This window comes from Rhinolophus sinicus, chromosome 17 (assembly GCF_057876585.1).
Source record: "Rhinolophus sinicus isolate RSI-liver-muscle chromosome 17, RSI-T2T, whole genome shotgun sequence".
Taxonomy (NCBI): domain Eukaryota; kingdom Metazoa; phylum Chordata; class Mammalia; order Chiroptera; family Rhinolophidae; genus Rhinolophus; species Rhinolophus sinicus.
Window position 1 is genome coordinate 38,931,916 of NC_142517.1, and position 21,871 is coordinate 38,953,786.

Sequence of the window (21,871 nt, forward strand, 5' to 3'; positions counted from 1 at the left end):
AAATGACTAATGAGACAGAAAAATCTGTGACAAAAACAAGCAAAGCAAAATGAGAGAAGATGCAAATACACAAAATTCTGTTAATCTCAAATGTTTAGTTAATGATAAAAGTTAGTAAGTCTAAAGACAGCAGGGTCTGGGTATGTGCTTTGTGAGGAAAATAAGTTTCATATGTTAAAGCTTTTCACCAAGGCTCTCTGTATCTAGCTGCTATGGTCTGAATATTTGCATGTGCCCCCTCCCCCCGCCCAAATTCTTATGTTGAAATCCTAACCTCCAGAGATATGGTATTAAGAGGTGGTGGGCTTTCATAAAAAAGAGGCCCAGAAAGATCCCTTCCACCATTTAGGACATAGAGAGAAGGTCCTGTGTTCACCAGAAAGAGGGCCCTCACAAGAACATGACCTGCTGACACTTTGATATGGGACTTCTCAGCCTTCAGACCGTGAGATATAAATTTCTGTTGTTTATAAGCTACTCAATCTGTGGTAGTTTGTCACAGCAACAAAAATGGGCTAAGACAGTTGCCATCACTTCCAAGATATTTTAGATTGTCAACAAAAACCATGACCCTTACTGTTATTTAAGAAAAAAGGCAATCTCTAGAATAAGAAACATTCCAAAGAGTAGCAGCTTTGGTGCAGATAAACATATCCTTAAATTACTCACTAAGGCAAGAGGACTATGATGGACAAAAGCCCACTCTATGGCATAAAGTCATCTGAGGAAGCACTAACCGCAGGTCCCCAGTGCCTGAGGGCTGAGGATGCTAAGCGTCTTGCAATAGGATGGACAGTACTACATGACCAAGAATTGCCTCATGTGCCAACAGGTCAAGGACAAACTAGTGAGTTGTCCAGGAGTCCTTCTGTTTGCTTTCTAGTCTGGACTTTTTTTCCCGCGGCATCACTGTTGTCATGAAGGAATATAATTTTATAGAAGATAGCTCCTAACAGAATCTGAAGGGAAAACAAACATTTCTATAGGTACCTTGCTGAGAGAAGGGTATCCAAAATTTACAAATCAGTAATATAAGAGGAAAGAAAACTTACTATGTGCATGCTTGCTCTTACACTAGGCAATATGCAAGTAGCTGTCATATGCATTACAACTATTTTTAAATGATACTATTAAGAAAATTCTGGTTTTGGCCATTAGGTCTCAGTCCGTTTCCATCCCTTTGCTGGCTTTTATGACTCAGAATCAGGGCAAAGAGCAGAAAGGGATAGAATTGGAAATAGGTACGTGGTAAAAACGTTAAATTTTCCTCTGGATAGAGAAGAAAGACTAGAGATGGGAGGAAAAAGAAGTACAAGGAAGAAAATAAGCTCAGGTTTCCAGGGGAATTTTGTTTTGGGAATGGGAGCAGTGCCTTGGGAGAGCGATGGGATGGGCAAAATAGCAAAGGAAAAGGATTTTGAGAGATGTTGCCGTGGGTTTGGAGTTAGTTCCCACATAGTAGTCTGTGAGAGATGCATATAAAGATTGAAATCACTTCTGTTTACATTTGGATATTGAATCGTACTCATTTGAATATGATATGGAGGCTGAGACTGGGCCACGAGGCCCCTGCTATAAATTTGGGTAACACAGGTTAACTCATTTATTCCTTACGAAAACTCTTAAGTACCTAATTAACATCCTCATTTTATAAGTTAGGAAATCGAGGCTCAGAGATGCAGTATTTTCCCCAAATCACTCTGGTTATAAATGGTGAAAAAAACTTCTAACACAGATCTATCTGATGCCGATGTATATGCTTGTACATTGTACTGCCTGTTTTCTAAGAGATAATATTAAAGGGCTTTTTTATGATTAGGGGGACGAGTATCATGGAAGCAGGTTCTATTTGTAGCTGAGCTGGTAGAGCTTCTGTTGTTCCCTGAACCCAAAGGACATTGAAATGCTTGTTTTCACCTAACCCCTTATTTCTGTTCTGACGAATTCCACCCAGCAGTGGCTCCACATTTGCGCTGTGGAGTCAGACAAAAGAAAGGTTCGGCCCCAGCTCTTTCACCTACTAGCTCTGTGACCTCAGTTTTTTTCATATATAAATGGATGGTTATCCCCATCCTTAGAAGTTTTTGTGGGGATTACGTGAACATGCAAGAGAGAAAGTTTTCAACAAATGGTTACTCTTCCTGTTCCATTCCATATTGTTATCTCCCTAGAGTGAAAGCTTTCCCCAGCCAGAAGCCTGCCCAAGTGTAAACAATGTCAAATCCAGGTCACTTCTCACTTCCTAGTCCTGCAAAGAGCATCTTGGGATGGGGGAGGGGATGTATTTTATTTCCTCTCAATTTTCATCCATTGCTGGTATCCCTCCTAGAGGAGACTCACACACACAGACACACACACACACAAGGTGGACAGCAGACAGCATAGGGAGCTTGTAGAGAAGGGGAAAACCTACAAAAAAGGGAACCAAATGATGCAGAAGCCAAATCAGCTTCACAATTTATCCCAAAGACACCAAGTTATCTTCATCTCACTTCACAGAGCAGTCAGGAGCAAATTGAATTTAATAATTTGAATCAAATTCTTAAGGAAAAAAGGAAACACATTTTAAGGAAGTCTGTGATGAATCTATTTTTAAAATAAAGATTCTTTTGCAATCTCTTGAATTTATCTGTTTTATAAACTTGGGGAGTGGGTGAGCAATGATTTTTCTCGAAACAGGACGTGTTTGAACCCTGTTTTGTACTTACATATCTATTTTAACTAGCCATTTTCAGTTTTGACATAGATATGACTTTGTGAGGAATTATAAGAACAAACAGGAATTGGAAATAGAACTCAGCATAAAAGCAATTAAAATGAGGTTATAATACCAGAGTTTTCTTAATTTTGATTTTTCATTTAAAAAAAGAAGCATACTGAGTACTTAGAACTTTCCAGGGAGTGTCTGAGCACTTCACATATATTAAGCATTTCCTTACAACTCCTTAATCCCCTGCAAGGCGGGTGCTATTGTCTGAGACACAGAGAGGCTACAGCATAACCACTGAAGTGATCCTTGCCCCCTGCACCCCACCTCAGCGGTGGAGCTCATAAGAGCTGTCAGGACACATATTTGATACAAGACATTGATTATCTTCGGTCTGAAGCTCTGGCTACTCCAGATGTAAATCATTCCCCCTCACTCTTGCTTTATCCAGATAGAGAATGAGAATTTGAAGTAATTTATTCTCTTCCACTTTTAAAGCGCTATGGGCTCTGAGGAAAGTAAGGGAGCTTCGCCCCCTGGTGGCTGCTCGCGGTATATGACAATAAGGCAGCCACTTCTGGCCTCAAGAACAGCATTGCCTTCCACCTTGCTACTCAAGCCTGCCAAGGCACCTGTCAAAAGGCTGAATTGGCCTCTCCTCAGGGGTCATTGTCTTCAAAAATCCCTTGCTCTGCCTAGATCCATGCTAATAAAAACTGAAATAGCAGAGTTATTTTTTTTCTCTATTCTTTAAGCGAGGAGGTCTCATGAAACATGGTCCAGCAATGATGGGCCAGAACTCCCTTGATCTTATTTCATTTTCAGAAAGCCAGATATTTAGTATTTGTGCCCTTTCAGAAGGGATTCACAGTTGGCCAGAAAATTGTCCTTCTAACACATCCACTTCATTGTTGCCTCCCGTATCTTGAAGTTCATCTCCAAAGCAGAGAAAGGAACACACAGGCATCCCTTTTTTAAAACAATTCATGCAGTTACAATGCTGCATGTGAATTGTGTTTTTGAATTTCTAACTATAATGATGATCTGGGTACACTGTTTTCTCAAATAATGCATAGCTCATAGTTTTTGAAATTTATTTTTCTCAATTCTAGATAGGCTCTTTTCATGATTTTCAGTTGCTTGGCAGTGGGTCTGTGCCCAGCTAGCTGTATCAGAATCACTTGGGAAAATCACAACACAAACACAAGAAGATTCCTGGGCCCTACTCCAAAGATTCTGATTTAGTAGATCTGTGGTGAAGCCCAGGCGTGAGCGTTTCTAAATGCTCCTCAGCAGATACCGATCAGCATCGAGCTTAGGGAACCACTGTGTCTACACCTCCTTTCCTGACCATAATAATGAATGCTGATGGTGAGCACACCAATTACATAGTGTTTTCACACATCAGGTTGGAAAACAAGAAGAAAAGTAAATATCCACTTCCGGAAATGATACAAGAACAGGGTTTTCTTTTTCCCTGTTGCTGATAGTATGAACTGCTGCAAAAGGTTAAGAAAGTAAACAGTTATTTTTAACATCAAAAATGTTAAATTGGCCCAGAAATCCCAATTTAGGGCCCAATTTAGAATATAAGGATTAAAGACTAAGTAGTATTTATTGTAGTATTATTTGTAGGACAAACAAGTGGGAACAAACTAATGGTGTAATAAATTAGGACCTAGTCATTCAATGAGATACTTTACAGTATTTAAAAAGAATCAATTAGACCTGAATGTTTTGACCTGGAAAAAGGTCTACATGCTATTAAATCAATGAGTTGCTGAATTTTATACACATATACGCACACAAATGCACACATATATATTTTCATTTATAAGAAGAAAAGAAAGAAAGTTAATGAAGCTGGAGTATATATGTTTGTGTGAGCAGGAAGAAAAATGTAAAAGGACACTTCATTTTAACATTGGATACTTCATGGTGGGAGGAGAATGGAAGGATTATTGATTTTTAAATTTTTCTTTATACATTTCTACATTTTACTCATCATAAACAACATGAATTTTCTTTACAGCTTGATCTTTGCTGGTGTGTACAAACAACTGATTTGTATTTGTTGATCTTGTACCCTGCAACTTTGCTGAATTTGTTAAATAGCTCTAATAGGTTTAGTTTGGCAGATTCTTTAGGATTTTCTAAATACAGAATCATGTCATCTGTAAATAGAGGTAGTTTTACTTCTTCCTTTCTAATTTGGATGTCTTTTATCTCTTTTTATTGCTCCAGCTGGAGCTTCCAGTACAACGTTGAATTGCAGTGATGAAAGTGGGCATCCTCGTCACGTTCCTGAGTTTAAGGGGAAAGTTTGTTGTTTTTCAGCTTTGAGTATCATATGAGCTGTAGATTTTTCATAAATGTCCTTTGTTATATTAAGGAAGTTTACTCCTATTTCCAGTTTTCTGTATATTTTTATCGTTAGAGAGCATTGGTTTTGTCAAATGCTTTTTCTGTGACAAATGAAATAATCATGTAGGCTTTCCCTTCAATTAATGTGGTACATTGTGTTGATGGATTTTCTTATGTTGAACCGCCCTTGTGTTCCTGGGATAAACTGTACTTAGTCAGGGTGTCTAATACTTTTAATACACAGTTGGATTCAATTTCCTAGTAATTTACTGAGGATTTTGCATCTATGCTCATCAGGAATATTGCCCTATGGTTTTCTTTTCTTATGGTATCTTTGTCTGGTTTTGTTATTAGGGTGATGCTGGCCTCATAAAATGAGTTTGGAGGTGCTTCCAAACTCAATTTTTGGTTTTGGTATCTTGTGTTTTCATTTTAACTTGTCTGAAGGTACTTTTTAAATTTCCTTTTGATTCCCTCTTTAACTCAGTAGTGGTTCAAGACTATGTTGCTTCGTTTCCACATATTTGTGTATTACCTCATTTTCTTGCTGTTATTCTTTTCTAGTTTCATTCTGTTGTGATTAGAAAAAACATAATTGACATGACTTCAATTTTTAAAAATTAAAGACGTGTTTTGTTATCAAGCATGATCCATCCTGGAAAATGTTCCATGTGCACTTGAGAAGAATGTGTATTCTTCTGCTGTTGGGTGGAAAGTTCTATTTAAGTCAGTTAGGTCTTTTTGGTAGATAGTGCTGTTCAAATCACTTGTTTCTTTATTGATATCTATCTAGGTGTTCTATCCATTATTGTAAGTGGGATATTAAAGTCCATATTATTATTGTATTGCTGTTAATTTTTCTCTTTAGATCTGTAGATATTTGCTTTATATATTTAAGTGCTCTGATGTTGGGCACATACATATTTATAATTATTATATCTTCCTGTTGAATCAACTCTTTTATCATTATATATGACCTTGTTTGTCTCTAGACACAGTTTTTCACTTAAAGTCTATTTTATCTGATGTATATATAGTCATGCCAGCTGTTTTTTGGTTACCATTTGCATGGAATATCTTTTTCTACCCCTTTGCTTTCAGTCTATGTGTGTCTTTAAATCTAAAGTGAGTCTCATACACAACATATTTCTGGGTCTTAGTTTTTTAAATCCATTCAACCACTCTATGCCTTTTGATTAGCGAGTGTCTTAGACCATTCAGGCTACTATAACAAAATACCATAGACTGGATGGCTTACAAATAACAAATTTATTTCTCACAATTCTGGAAGCTGGAAGTCAAGATCAGGGTACAGGCAGAATCAACTGTTTTTGGCTTGAAGACTTCGTCACAGGGCAAAAGGGGCATGGAAGCTTTCTTGAACCTCTTTTATAAGGGCATAATCTCATTCATGAGGGTGGAGCCATCGTGACCTAATCACTTCTCAAAGGCCCCACCTCCCGATACCATCACATAGGGCATTAGGATTTCAATATATAAATTTTGGGGGAACACAAATATTCAAAGCATAGCGTTATTCCCTCCCCCCAAGTTCATGTCCTTCTTGCATGCAAAATACATTCATTCATCCCAATAGTCCTCAAAAGCTCAACTTGTCCCAGCATCAACTCAAAAGTCTAAAATCTAAAGTCTCATGTAAATATCTGAATCAGATATGGGTGAGACTCCAGCTACCATTCATCGTGAGACAAATTGCTCTTCACCTGTGAACCTGTGAAAGCAAACAAATTATGTACTTCCAAATTACAGTGGTGGGACAGGCATAAGGTAAATCCTCCCATTCCATAAGGTAGAAATAAGAAAAAATGGGCAATAGTTTCCCAGCAACCCCAAACCCAACAGGACAAACATCAATTCTTAAGGCTTGAGAATAATATTTAACTGGAGATCCTCCCTGCCAGGACCACTGGAGTGAGCGTTTCACCTTCTAGGCACAGTGGGGTACCTCCATCCCCATGGCTTTGCTGGGGGCAGTCCAGACAGCAGCTCTCATGGGTTGCATTTGCGTGCCTGCAGCTCCCCTGCTCTGAAATCACATACCAGTGGCTCTATTGGTCTGGAATCAACGGGGTAGCCATGCCTTCATGGCTCCACTGAGCATTTCCCTAGACAAATTTATAGAGAAACAAAGTAACGGTGGCTCCTTTCTACCTTCCTTCCTTCCTTCCTTCCTTCCTCCCTTTTTTGTCTTTCAGTCAGTTATTTATTTACAAATATATTTTGTGTCAGTACTATGTTCAGGTATTATTCCAGGTACTGGGGATACAGATGTAACAGGACTAAATGTTCTCTCTATCACAGGATTTATATTCTAGTGAGAGGAGTCAGGCTTTAAAAAAACAGAATAACAAGTCAATTTGTTCATATGTAAGTACTTGATTACAGTTATGGAAAAAATAGAGTGTTGTAAATTTAAATTTGAATGAGCTTTTTTGGAAAAGACCTATTTGATCAGAACACATTAAAATTAAAATTTGAGCATACAACCAAAGAATGTAAATTATGCTGTGTTTAGGAATAAAGATTAAAAGAGATTAGACAAATAATCCAACTACTACCATATTTCTCCGAAAATAAGACCCGGTCTTATATTAATTTTTGCTCCAAAAGACTCATTATGGCTTATGTTCAGGGGATGTCATCCTGAAAAAAATCATGCTAGGGCTTATTTTCTGGTTCTTATTTTTCGGGAAACATGGTATTTTTCTCCAATTTCTTAGATTAAATGATGACATGAAATGTTTTATGTCATGATTTTGGAAGGTAAAAGTAATTGCTGTTCTTCTGGCAGGAGCAAATAAATGGTACAACCTTAAGCCGTTATTCTAGATATTGACATTTGGCAGTGGGCTGTGACTTTATTTGGCTCTTTTCTGCTGATTTACCCATATTTGTTATTTAAACTTTTCCATTTCTCCCCCTCACCTGAGACCACATTCCCTGATTTCTGATTAGCAAATCACTAGTTATAAAGTCCTATATCAAAAATAGCTTCAGTAAAAAACCCCCAACATATATGTGTCTACCTATATACATTTATACATATATATATTCAGTGCTTTTGGCCAGCTTGACTTTTGGTAGCACAAGCCATTAGAAATAGTTCGTTTTTAACGGAACATAATTACAACTTTTTTTTTTTTTTTTTAACAAAATGATATTATTTCTAGTGGAATTTTCTTATTTCCACCAAATCCAGGTGTATGAGGCAACTCCTGTGAAGTCCTGCACAATGCAAACCTCCTTTTCACACTGCACATATCGACAGAGAGTTGCCTCCCAAGACCATGACCTTTTAGTGGTGTCCCTTTCTCTTTCAACTTTGGGAATGTTGTCCCTTATGGCAATCTGGGAGCTACCAATGTGATATACTACCTAAGAGATAGATTGTTCCTCTTTCTTCTGGAATCTTCTTAAGAATCAATGATACAGAAGATGTTAATTGCTACACAAGCATTTGAAAAGTGAGAATCTTCTTGATTTCTGTTAGCAAACTTTTATCAGGTAGAACCCTGAAAGGTCTTTTAGCCATTTCATTTTTGGGGAATAGGTAGGTTACTTTTCAGAGATATTTTAAAAATGTGTGTTGCAGAGTCTTCACCCCTGCTTTGCCCAGGCTGCCTTATGTTTTTAGATATAGTGGAATATTTTCACAGTAGATCACCCTGAAGGGACAGGTCACTTTGTGGGAACTGTTTTTTTCTTTGCAGATCATTTAGCCAATTAAAAAGGCCCCGAAAAAACTGGCTTCTTGGTCCATGTCAATCATGTTCTCATTAGTTACAGATACAAAAATTTTGTCCTCTTCTTTAAGCTCAAATATTCCACCTTGATAGATGGAATAGAGTCCATATTCGGAATCTTTTGACCAACAACTATTTCTAGCACTTTTCATCAGCAGTATAGGGTCAGGATAGCTTGTGACTTTGTAAATATATTGTACCATTTGTTTGTTTCTCCTTCTGTTCTCTTCTCTTGAAACTCTTTTGAGACTGTCTTCAGGTTCCTGAAAGCGAAAGTATGTTTGGGAATAGATGTAATAAAGCCCAGTTTTTTGGATAACCAGCTCTCCATTCCTCAGGTGCAAATTATTCAGGAATGAATGTCCTCTTCGCGATGACTCCCAGGTGTTTATTTTCTGGCCCAAAGCTTTTCCACTTTTGGAGCCTAAATGAAGTTTCAAAAGAAAATTAACAGAAGTGAGTTGGTAGCAAACAAGGAGTTTCCCAGTAGCTCTTGCTAGCCTAGTTTTTGGTTGGGATTACTAAGGATTTCAATCAAATATAAAACTTCTTGCTCCTTTAATCTTACAAGGAATCTAAATTCTGGTCACATAGAAATCTGAAGGTTTCTGTATTACTGTGACCTGCTGGGAGTTCCTTATCTTTCTGTACTTTGTCCACCACTTAATGCCAGATCTGTCATGTTTGCACTCAGATGGCAATCTCTACTCCTGTGCAGAACTTCTGTCCAGAACCCTGGCCTCCCTTCCTGGCTGGTGAGCTCAAATGAACAATGTATAAAGAAACCGAAAGAAACATATCTACTTTCTTAAGCCCAGAGCTCAGAACTTCTTGCCATTCCTTCGGGTCTCTTTGGGTCCCCTCTTGGTCTTTCTCAGCAATCCGGAGTCAAAGGCATCATCCAAACACAAGGCATCTCTAGTTCACAATACTAGAACAGGGAACACGGTTTGGCAAAGAGATCCCAGGTTTAAGGATCTTAAGACCCTTGGATCTTTAACTCCTAGAGACTGAATGAGAAAGAGCCCTACCAAACTATATTCTTTTTAAATGTTGGACTCATCTCCATGATTGAAACAAAATTTTGTTTTGCAACAGTTTAAAACAACTATCATATTTGTTGATGATTTGTGAACAGTAATATCATAATAATAGTCTCACTCATAGGCAGAACATGTTAATCATTTGTAAAACATGAGCTCAGGAATGCCAGGAGGCAACTGCCCAGAAACAAAACAACGCCCCGGCACCTCCCTAAGAAAACCTCCAATAACCTTTTCATCCGTTAACTGAAATGTTTTAACTTCAGATAAAATATTTCATAATAATAGAAGTGACTACTTATTGAGTACTTACAAGATACCAGGAATTTTGCATGTGTTAATATTTACTGTTTTATGAGTTAAAAATTATCTCTACTTTTTATACGAAGAAACTGAAGCTTGATTTGGTTAAGTAATTTGTTCAAAACATATATCTAGGTAAGGAGGAGCTGGGATTCCAACTGGGTATTTAGACTATAAGACCCACGCACTTAACAACAGCACTCTATGGACAGCTGTTCTACTACAGGTAAAAATTAGGTTTAACATATTTGGTTAAACTATTTGAAACTGACATTTCTATATGTAAAAAATAGTTAAATATTGGCAACTTCCTCTGGTTCAACCTAATATAAATGCCACAAGGAGTGCTTAGTGACTTTTGGTGAAAGTAAATGACTTAGAATCTTTGAATGGGGAGGAAGATTTGGTAGAAGTGAGAGAGTGAAATCACCTTAAAGAAGAAGAAAAATTAAAAAATGGGGGCATGGGAAACTCAAAGACAAAGTTCTCCCAGTTTATAATTTTCCTCAGGCCTGTTATGCCAGGGCAGTAATTAAGCTATTTGCCTTGTAATCTTGCTTCTGGAAAGAGTCAGTCTGAGATCTGATTACCACTCCGCATTTTGTAGATAGCTGTATAAACACTTCAGGTACAAATTAAAAGAATAAATTATTTGGAACAAATTCTTCCATTGCCTTTAAACCATATATATATATGTTTGTCGTTTTTCTTACTTAGAGTTGGTAATAGGCTGCTTCTTCGATGGGTCCCCGTTATGTGAGCTGCTACTCTCTGAGGTAATTTGTCTCTTGCTTGGAGAAGACTTCGCTGTTTTTCTAAAAGAGAAATCACAAAAAATCATCAGCACTTAAACTATCTATCAAATATTTTGCTGTTCTCAGCTGTTGTCAGTCAGGCATTGTGAGCACATTGGGCTTTGAAAGTTGATTATTTGGGTTTTCATAAAAGCAGCCTACATTTTAGTATGATGAGCAATCTACTTCAGTTTATGTTTAATTTGAAAAGTACTTTAGCTGGGAAGAATAGAAGTCACTTGGGTTACAATTTATCAGCATCTCAGAGGTAATTATGGTAAATATAACAAAGTAAAAATGTTGGCCCTTTCCAAAAATACCCAAACAAACAAACAAAACTGTGGACTTCTAATAATTTTGCTGAGTGATTTAAAGTGCACAAATAACCAGGTATTGGCAAATTTCCACTTTGAGTTATATATATAGAAACAGTGATACCAATTTCATCATCTCAATTGTTCTTTTTGCAAGCTACTGCTGATTCTAAAGGAGTAGCAGTGATAGCCTTGTCCAAAGATGCTACAAACTGGTATCCAACAGTCATTCCCTCCCACTTCCCAAAAAGAACACAATTGACATGCTGATCACAATAATCAGTATATGAGCATATAAATCACTGATTTACTAGATCAGAATAAATAACATTTATTGACCTCCATCAAAGTATTCTGGAGCAACCTTTAAAACTACAAATTCAACAAACTACTCTTTTTAAAAAATTAGCTCAGTACATGGATTGGAAAAATCAAAATAGTTAAAATGGCCATATTACCCAAAGCAATATACAGATTTAATGCAATCCCCATCAAAATCCCAATGGCATTTTTTAAAGAAATAGAGGTAGATGAGGGTAAAGGGGATCAAATATATGGTGATAGAAAGAGAACTGATTCTGGGTAGTGAACACACAATGTCATGTATAGATGATGTATTACAGAATTGTACACCTGAAATCTATTTAACTTTACTAACAATTGTCACCCCAATAAACTTCAATTAAAAAAAAAAAAAGCTCAAACTTCCCAAGTATCCTTACATTGGTTTTTAAGATCAATTATATTGTTTCCTCAAGCAAACATTGCCATGGGCAAGGCACTGCACTACATCTACGGGGGCAGCAAAGACTAATCACTGGTTATACTAAGTCCTCATGGGACTTAAATGGTCTTTTAGGAAAGATATGAATTAGAAAGTGAAACTTTACCTATGAGAAATAGAAGCAAAGGGTGCTGGCTAATCAAAGGAGCGAAAGCTTCTTATTTATTGGAGGACTGAGGTCAGGGGAGGGTTTGTGCTAAGGCCCTTTCATTCACTTACTGCAATAAACCAAAGTGCCCATCACATCTATGCCAGACACTCTTCTAGGGGCAAGGAAAAAGAATTATAAAGAAATAAATGCAAGAAAGTGTTTGAGGCGCAAGGATAATTATCCGAACGGGATGAGGTTGGGCTGGCTCGGGGAGAGAAGGAATGGGAAAAGGACCAAGGTAGGATGCACAAAGCATTCCTTGGGACACAGGCATGAGTAGAATTCTGTTTCAGGCTTGAATAATGAAACAAAATATAGAGGATTTGAATATTATGCTAAGAGATATGGATTTTACAGGATGCACAAAGACTGAAAGGTGTGGTCAGGGAAGCAAAGAGACATGTTTTGTGCTTTAGGCTAACCTATCTCTCACAGTAAGGTTTGTTGGATAGTAGGTGAGAGGCCTGGAGACCTGCAAGTTACCAGGCTCTTATAGTTGATCAGGACTGAGAACAGTAGGCCCTAATCTAGGCTAGTAGTAGACAGAGCTAAAAGGAGGTGATAAAATTCCATAGCGGAAAAATGAATCTCTTCTCATCTCTCCTAATCTGGTATTAATAGTTACTTATTCAGGATGGGTGGGCATTTATATGGTACTGAAGACCAAACATGGCATTGAGGATGCATTGTCAATTACATATTACTCTCAGATGCTCCGCTTTCAAGGTCGATGTGTCCATTTACTTTTAACCTCCATCGTTAAATAATTCATAATGCCTTGTGTGCCCCAGACCTTAGCACTTTGTTTTTCTTTAAATTTCAATAATGAAATCCAATTACATATATCTTGCATTTGAAGTCATTGCAAGGATATGGGAAAATCTAGATTTAGAAGGAAATTCTCAAAAGAGGAAATTTCCAAATGACTGTAGCAAACACTTCCCAGAAAAGAAACTTGCAAAAATACATATTTGTGTATCATGGATGCATTTTGGTACTGAGAAGTACATGATTTGTACACCTTGTTGGGATGAATAAAAAAGATGATTTTCCCGACACTGAAGCTAGTATACGCATCTACTGTGGACTGTGGATCTGGTGTATCTCATCAGAAGAAGTGGTGTGTTTAACACTCTCACTACCAATTTGCATTTGAGACAATGATCAGAAAGAATGCTTAGACTCTGTCTTTCATATTTAATAAAGGAAAATGGGAGTTGTAAAGTAATGAGAAAGCTTATTGTATTGGAAAAGGATAGCTGAGAAGTAGGAAGACATCATTAATCATATACAGAGGATGCCTAAAAAAAAGTATACATATTTTAAGAAAGAAAAAAACTGTATTAAAATTTTAATAGTCAATATATACTAACAACAAAAGATGGATACAAGTCACGTTTGACTTCTGCAATTACAAGAGGTGCTCAAAGTGGTTACCATCAGCGTCCAGACACTTGATTATGGCGAACTACTGCTTGAGCAACACTGACCAAAGTGTCCACTTGTATTGCTGCGCATACCGTTTCAATTTTATCCTGCGGTGCCGCCATTGTAACCGGTTTTCTACTGTACACCACATCCTTTAAGGTTTCCCACAGGTAGAAGTCAAGGGGTGTTGTCAGCAGAATGTTCTTGAATTTCAAATACCTTCAAAATGGTCTTGCCTTCCTCAGACAACCAAGCTTCCACCATTTTCTTTGTCCTGCCTGTCGCGTGGTGACGCTAGCATTCATTTGATTAATGCCATCTTTTGAGTGACTGTCGTACTACACATTGCTACCATAATTCAATTCAACTTTGAAAAGTAATTCATAGATAACATCTCTTAAAATGTGTATACATTTTTTTTAGCACCCCCGTATATAAAACTGTTTCTTCTCTGCGGCTGGTGTGCCTCAGGACTGTAAGTCTCCGGTATATGTACTCAAGACTGTATAGCCTTTAGTGTGGAAAAATGGGGCTCTTGTGAAACAAATGCAAAGAAGTAGCAAATTTAATTCAGTAATTTTATTTACATGTTCATTCAATCAAAAAATATGCGTTAGGACCCTTCTATGTAGAGATAGATGGTGTTGACACAACATTGTAAATGTGCTAATTGTCACTGAATTGTGCACTTTAAAATGGTTAATTGTATGTTAAGTGAATTTCATCTCAATCAATCAAAATACATACATCCACACATGCACACGAACACATATACCCTGAAAGTGGTGCAGATAAGGGTGGGGGTTCTACTAGGCTTGAGGCATAGGGTTAGGTGCTAGGTATAGAGAGGTGAGAGAAACAGATATATTTTCTGTCTTTGTGGCTCCCTAATTTAGTACGGCATCAGACAACACAGATTTTATATATGTGTGTGTGTGTCTGTGTGTGTATATACATACATACATATATATATATAGAAATGTGTATATACATATATATATGTATATATATATATACACACACACATATATATATATATATATATATATATATATATATATATATATATATATAAAACAAGGTAAGTGTGATAGAAATAACAGGGTGTGGGGGAACTTACTTAGAAAGATGTCCAGCGAAGCTCTGACAAGTAGGTAATGAGGATGTTGGATGAGAAGGAGCCAGTTAGGTGAAAAGCCAGAAATGAAAGAAGCCAGATGGAGGCCCAAAGAAGCCAGCCTGGGCAACAGCACTGAAGGCAGATGTGGGTCAGGAACAGGCTGCTGACCGTGAACAGGAAGATGCGTGTGGCATGGGGACCACAGAATGAGCATCATTATGGGTAGAAGCATTGTTAGGAAAGAGATGATGGGGCAAAGGGCTTCTGCATAAAGAAAGGCATAGAGCCTGCTGGTGGTCAGAAGCAGAGAAGGCAGGTAACCTTGGAGCCCTTACTTATCTTACTTCCAGCCATGTTCTAAAAAGGGTTTAGATGGTTTATTTACAACTCTCGCTGAAAAATAACTAATTGAAGAAATTGAAATAAAAGAAAAATCCATATTGGAAAAATAAGATTCAGCTGAAATAAAGTTCTGGCCATAGGTGGGCCACAGACTTGGTTCTGAGCTTTCTAACTACCGATGCAAAGAGGGAAATAGAATCAAGTAGCTTAAGACACTGAGCAGAAAGGAGGTCAGAGGTAGGTAGGTTGTGTGGATGGGAGCAGAGAGAAAGAGATGGAGGATTATTCACCCTGTCATGAAGTTGATAGTAGAAAGTTAAAGTAACAACAACAAAAATACTACCTGGAACTGTAGAAATGGTTTCCTCAAAGGTTCTCAAAATCATCTGCAAATAGTATTGAATAAAGTTTGTTAATTTTCCTAAGATTTTTAAACTGACTGTAGAATGTCTATGGCTCTTTTTTGCTGATGTCTAATAGAAAATTTCTATGTAAGATATCAACCTAGGAAGCTTTAAGTTGTTTAAACACAGAATTTGTGTAGGGTAGGTTGAGAGTTAGGGTGAAAACTGAGGCAACCATCCCCACATGGTGATCAAAGAATGGTCCTCTGTCTGGGAAAGTTCTGTTTCTGGATAACATCTAAAAGATCACACGTGGAACTGCACAGAAGGAAAGAGCCGTCTGCCAAGTTAGGTCAGCCTAATGTTCCCCAGGCCTTGGGCTGATGGATGTGTCAGACATGTTACTTCACTTTCTCTCTGTGGGGTGTGTGTGTGTCTGCATGAGTGTAGATAAGTGCACTGTGTAATAGAATCCAGGGGCTTTAAATTATTGGGCGGACCCAACCCTCAAGATGAAAGACTCATTTCCTCTATCTCATGATGCCCATAGACATACACAGCCCATCTAGGTGTGACTTGGCCATACTGTGTCGTTTTCGTATTTCTGAGAATGTGGCTGAGGCATTCTTAACATGAAGCTATTGTACCAAGTTCCCATATCTTTACTAAACATCTAGTATCACCCTCTTTGTACTAACCAGTGGTAAAAAACAAAAGAGTGAAAACTGAGCCTTTCTGTTAAATGGGCAGACCCTGTCTTGGTTCATCCAGGGCTTCTAAACTCCTCTCCATTCAGTTCTGTCATCCCCAGGGGCTTTGACTATCACTGCCTTCCTTTCCTGTCACTGTTGTTAATTTTGCAACTACCAGAAACTCCCTTCCTCTGTACTCCTATGCCAAATCGTAAGCTCTCTGCTTCTCCACCCACTTCAAGCCCTGACTCCAGATAACTGAACTGCAGTCCAGTGAGAATTGGTGTATGGGGAGGGAAAGCAAGAGATGGACCCAGCATTCTCTCTCTCTCTCTCTCTCTCTCTCTCTTTCTCTCTCATTCTGAGGTAGACTCTCTTTCATTCTGGGACAGAAAAGAAGGAAGGAGAATCAGCAGGAAAGAGAGAAGGGTAATTCCTACAGTGTGGGAGGAAGAATACACAAATAATTACAGTATGATCAGATGGCCTGTATTCAAATCTGTTAATTACTAGCTCTGGGAAACTTTTCTCAAGTTACTTAACTAATGTGAACTTTAACTTCTTATCTATGTAAAAATAAAAAAAGGAGGAAGATAATGATTCTTTCCTCACAGAGCTGTTGTAAGAATTAAATGAGATAATACATGCAATGAGTGTAAGATGTTTACTAAAAATAGTCTCTTCAGTTAATGGTGCCTGGAAAAAATGGGGAATTCTTTTCCCACTATACTCTCACCCACCCAGCTGTATCCTCTCCCAGCTGCTCTGTCTAATTCATGGCAGGATGTGAGAATGGGAGGGAGAGGAAGAATTACAGGAAAGAGAGATACAAATTCCATTCCTACTACTTCCCTCATCTCCCCACCCTCAGCCCCAGCATCCGTCCCAGCTCCTCAGTCTCCAGATTTCTACCCTAGTTCTGAGTTTCTCTCTCCTGCCACCTGCAGGTTTGCCACCCCCTTAACCCCAGGGACTGTGGAGTCCTGTTCCTTAGGTTCTTTAGGACCCTTTCTGGTCCTTGTCACTTGGGCTGATGGAGTCACAGCTGCCTAAGTACAGCATATGCGCAGTGGGCGCCCTGCCCAGGCCATGCTTCCAGGGTGGCCATGGAGCAGATGTGTTTCTAGGACTCCCAGGTAGAAGTCTGACTTCATTTCTCATAGAAATAGCATCATAGGTGATATCCCGGCTGTACTGTGAGGACTGTTTAGGCTTATTAATCAGATCCCTAACCAATGTAACACTGTTTTGATGGAAAATGAAACTGAGCACCAAACAATGGACTTACTATCATATATTTATAAACACATCTTCTTCTTATGCTAAGAATGTCATCAGTGTTTTTACAAAGCCTGGTGGGATTTCCTTGTTTACAGAGCATTTTCATGTCTGTGTTCTCATCTGATCTTTCTGTGTAGGCAGAAGGTAAATATTATTAAGCGCCATCTTACAAAGAAGGAAGCAGCCCGAGAGAAGAAATTTAATTTGACATGTCACATTGCTGAAAGTAAAAGTATGTAATCATATTTAGTGAAATAAACTGTGAGCTAATGTAATGTTTCTGCTAGAGATCCTTTTAAAGCAACTTCCATAAACAGACAATATTATAATTTGGTAGTAAATACTATAATTTACTAACTATAAATTGAGATGTCATCACCTTCAATTTCTCAAAGTATCTCTTCCCTCTTCCTTTCCTCTTTCTTCATCTCTATAAGCATACAAAAATAAATATATATTTACAGAGATCAACATGTGGGAAGAATACAAAACACCTCTTTTGTCTTCAGAATAAAAAACATCACACACTTGCTTTATTGTTGTGTGACCTTGAAACATATTGCTCTGTCTGTGCCTCAGTTTCCACAATGTAAAATAAAAGGTTGGGCTACATGGGGAGGCTCTCTAGAGCAGAGGCACGGACTCTAGACCAGGAGTCAACTATGACCCGCTTTTTGGTGCTGTTTCACCTTTTTCTAGTTGTGGGAATTTGGTGAAAATCGCTTAAACATTCTAGGCCTCAGTTTTCTCTTTTGCAAAATAAGGAGTCTAGACGTGATGGTCTTAAGTATCCCTTTTCCGCCTACCATCTAAGCTGGCTGGGGAAGCCCCCTGCAGACCACCTACCTTTCGTAGTTGCCACTTTACTTGCGAGCAGGGGTTGCTCAGACTCTCTTCATCACTGGGGTCCCAAGAGCTGACATCTTCATTTAAGAGACAAGCAATGCCATTTTTGGAGTACTTGTCCTGCAGCTAAGATAAGATGGAATAGAACACAATATTATGCACAAGCACTTTTTATATTTGTTCATTTAGAAGTTGAAACTACAGCAACTCATGACAGATTCAGAAAAGTTTTGGCAACTTGGATAAGCTCACGGCTGCAACAGAAGTAAGCAGGCTGTCCTTTGTCCTTTGTCCTTTGAATAAAAGTAAACGGTTGGATATGGTGGAAATGATACATGTATGAGCCAGGCCCCTGAGTCACAATGCCCTTGACAGCCTCTGCCGTTAAGCAGCTGTGTGTCTCTCAACAAATTGCTGCTTCTCTTCCGTGTCTGTTCTTCATTTGAGTTTTGAGCTGGTGCTCTGTGGTGATCGTTGAGGAGACCTAGTTTTGACACAGTGTGGATCCCATTTGAAAGCTGGAAACCCACCTAGATACAAAGTAGGCAACAGAGTCTGTTTAAATTTAAGGATCCTAACCCCAATATATTTTAATGAAAATTAAATTAAAAACTAAATTTAAGGATTCTAAATTAAAAAAAAAAAAATAGCCAAATCCTTTGGGGTTCGGGTAATGTTCTATTTCTTGATCTGAGCTTTGGCTGCCTGAGGACACTTTAGTTACTGCTATGATTTCTGCTTCTCTTGGATGGCTGAGTCTGGACCCCTTGCCACTAGAAATCTGAATGCTGCCTCATTAAATGTTCACACTAGCTAGGGACTTACCTGCAGTGATTTGAAAGACTGGCTAACATTTCAAGGTTGGCTAACTCCTCCTGACTGAGAATAAATATTTATAACAGACAGACCATTGTATTGTCAACAAAGTTCTTGCTCAAGGTTAAACACATACACACACACACCCCATCCAGTAAAGTTATTCTTACGAAGAAAAACAGGAAGGCAATGCAAGATCAAGGTTTCTATTTTTCTTTTGTTTTCATTTTTATATAACTAGGGTTAAGAAGATGGATTATTCCCTTGGACAAACCTACTTAATTGCCTTCCTCTGGGGAAAATAAGTGGAAAAATTGGCATTTTTATGTGCTATTTGAACTTAGGGGAATGCCAAAGCACAAAAGAAGGATCAAACTTAAATACAACCTGCATTTTCCTGTAGAAAGACAATCTCAGCCAGAGTCATATGGTTCTGTACTCAGCATGTGCCCCTTGGACATTTGATCAAGGTCCCTCAAGTGCAAAAATATAAACCTGGGTTAATTAATTCCACATACTCTGGCATAGAACATTCATTTACTTTTATACGTTTATTTTCTTTATTTAATTACAAGAGTAAAACATTCTCCTCGTAGATATAGTGGGGGTGACAGCTGGGCCACCTGAGTTGAGATATCACTGGCAATGAAATTAAACAGCATTTCTTTGCCCCTGACCACCCTATATCCTTCTATTACAGACATCTATTTGCATCTGCAGTTTACATGGGAGCTGGAAAGGCTTTCCAAAGAAGAAACTCGATTGCATGTGATTTAGAAATATGAGAACTTATCTAGCAAACGTGCTATGGTTCTTGTGCAATCATATTTTTCTGAGGCTTTCAGCCTTGCATTTCCTAGCCAGCTGGCAGATTTGACATTGCCTTATCCTAATGTAGCAGGACGCAGTGTGAATTATAAAGTGCAAATATGATTAATGCTAAGGACACTCTGCTATAGAGTTATGAGCGTTACCCAGGTGCCAGGTAAAGATGTGGCTCCCGCTCTGCTTCCAAAGCCCTGTGTGAGCTAAGGCTGAAGGTCTCCCTGAAGGTCCCTGAAGGTCTCTAGTCTCCTTATCTATAAAAGGGGAGTTGTCCAAAGTTCCATCCAGCTCACAGTTCTCTATAATATACAATTAGTCAAAATATATATGAGAAGCCAAAAGCTGAGTTGGTTTATTTTCAGCAATTTTGTATTCATAGTTCCAAAGGTTTTGTATGGTTGAGAAATACACAAGCTAAAATGGCACTAAATTTTTTTCTCTGTCAAATGTGCCTGGATTTGTACCTAGATCCTCCACAGGCATAGAATGGTAGTTTTATTTTCAATTATTTTATAATGAACAGTAAGATTCTGAGTCCAGCTGATAACCACTGTACTACAGACTTTCCCCATTACCTGCCTGTGTCCAAGGAATAGACAGAATGCTAGTCCTTTATATTCTCACTATTGTCAACACAGAAATGTCACAGACCTAAAACCGAAACGTATTTCAAAGATCCGATTTGTCCCCAGCCCATGTCTTAGAGGAAAAAGAAACCTGATGACATTCCAAGAATTGGTGTCTGATTTTAGTTCATATGTGTAAAATTCTACCTGCTAACTTTTGAAAGTCTGACGTGTCTATGCAGAGGTGTTCTACCTAATAATTTATGTATTTAAGAGGAAGACAGGAGGAAGGGCCCTGAAGCCTGAAGATAGACAAGCAGTGTGTAAAGAGCATTTCTGTCTGTGCAAAGACCAAATCTAGTTTCCGGCAATATCTGTCTGAATATCCACTGGGATTGCCCACATTTGAAACATAAAACAAGAGCATTGTTGTCAGTGTTTAAGAGCCTGGCTTTGTGTTGAGCTCCGACTCTCCCCTGCTCCCTGTGTGCCAATGGTACCAGCACATTTATGAAGGTTAGCCAACCTACTTCATTCAACAAGTATTTAGAGAACACCTACTATGTGGGAGCCATGGGCCAGCCCCATAAGTGAACTGGTGAGCAAAAGCAGACACAGTTCTGCCTAATGAAACTACTCTCACCCCTAAGAATTAGAGTTAAGTAAGACCCTAGAAGGTATTTAGCAGAAAGTACTCATTAAATGACAGCAATTGCTAATATTACAAAATACATATACTGTTGAAGACAAAAAACTATCTCAGGAGGTTTGCTGCCTGGATCTGCTAATAACTAGTGGGACCAGTTCTGTAACTGCCCTTTGTTCACACAATCCCTGGCACTTACACTTTTGCAAAGTCCTCAGTAACCATATGCGTTAGCAGTTAGGGTCCACAGGCAGAGAAAAGGAACATTTTCTTCTTCCATAAAGTCTTGAAAGAGGAACAAATAGAGAGGCAAAGGAGAAGCAGTTAATCCTGGGGGTGCTGACAGCCTCTGTCTCCCCTGCGTGCATTGTACCGACCTGCTTCAGCTCGTTGGTTAAGTACACGTAAGTCACGGCCATGCAGAGGGACTGCAGCAGCACTGTGAAGATGAGCGTGAGCACGCAGGTCAGCCCGAGACCAGGACCCCCCGAGGCCGGCATTGAAGCCATGGTCCTGTCTGGTCGGCTGCTGCAGAATCTGCCAGACAGCAGGTTACTGCCCGGGAAATCAAAACCCGGGTTAGAAGGGAGGAGCTCTATTTTAGTTTCATTTCAGCAAAGCAGGAAACTGAAATATGTTGGAGCAGTCAGGGGATCACTAGCAGAAGTGCTGAAAGAAAGCCCTTCCCATTCTACACCAGTGTCACAGTAAAAGGAGGTAAACACACCTTGAAAAAGTCTT

The 21,871-nt window shown here is 38.6% G+C and overlaps 1 protein-coding gene across 1 annotated transcript; it reads right to left on the bottom strand.

Moving 5' to 3' along the window:
• Positions 1-6,321: 6,321 nt before the first annotated feature.
• On the bottom strand, positions 6,322-21,739 carry TNFSF10 (TNF superfamily member 10). The gene is made up of 5 exons (XM_019735065.3): positions 21,508-21,739; positions 18,278-18,403; positions 15,458-15,500; positions 10,895-10,996; positions 6,322-9,259 (listed from the first exon to the last, which is right to left on the bottom strand). Exons 1-5 carry the CDS (start codon positions 21,637-21,639, stop codon positions 8,808-8,810), a joined length of 855 nt encoding a protein of 284 aa, XP_019590624.3. The 5' UTR covers positions 21,640-21,739; the 3' UTR covers positions 6,322-8,807.
• Between the last annotated feature and the right edge of the window lie 132 nt (positions 21,740-21,871).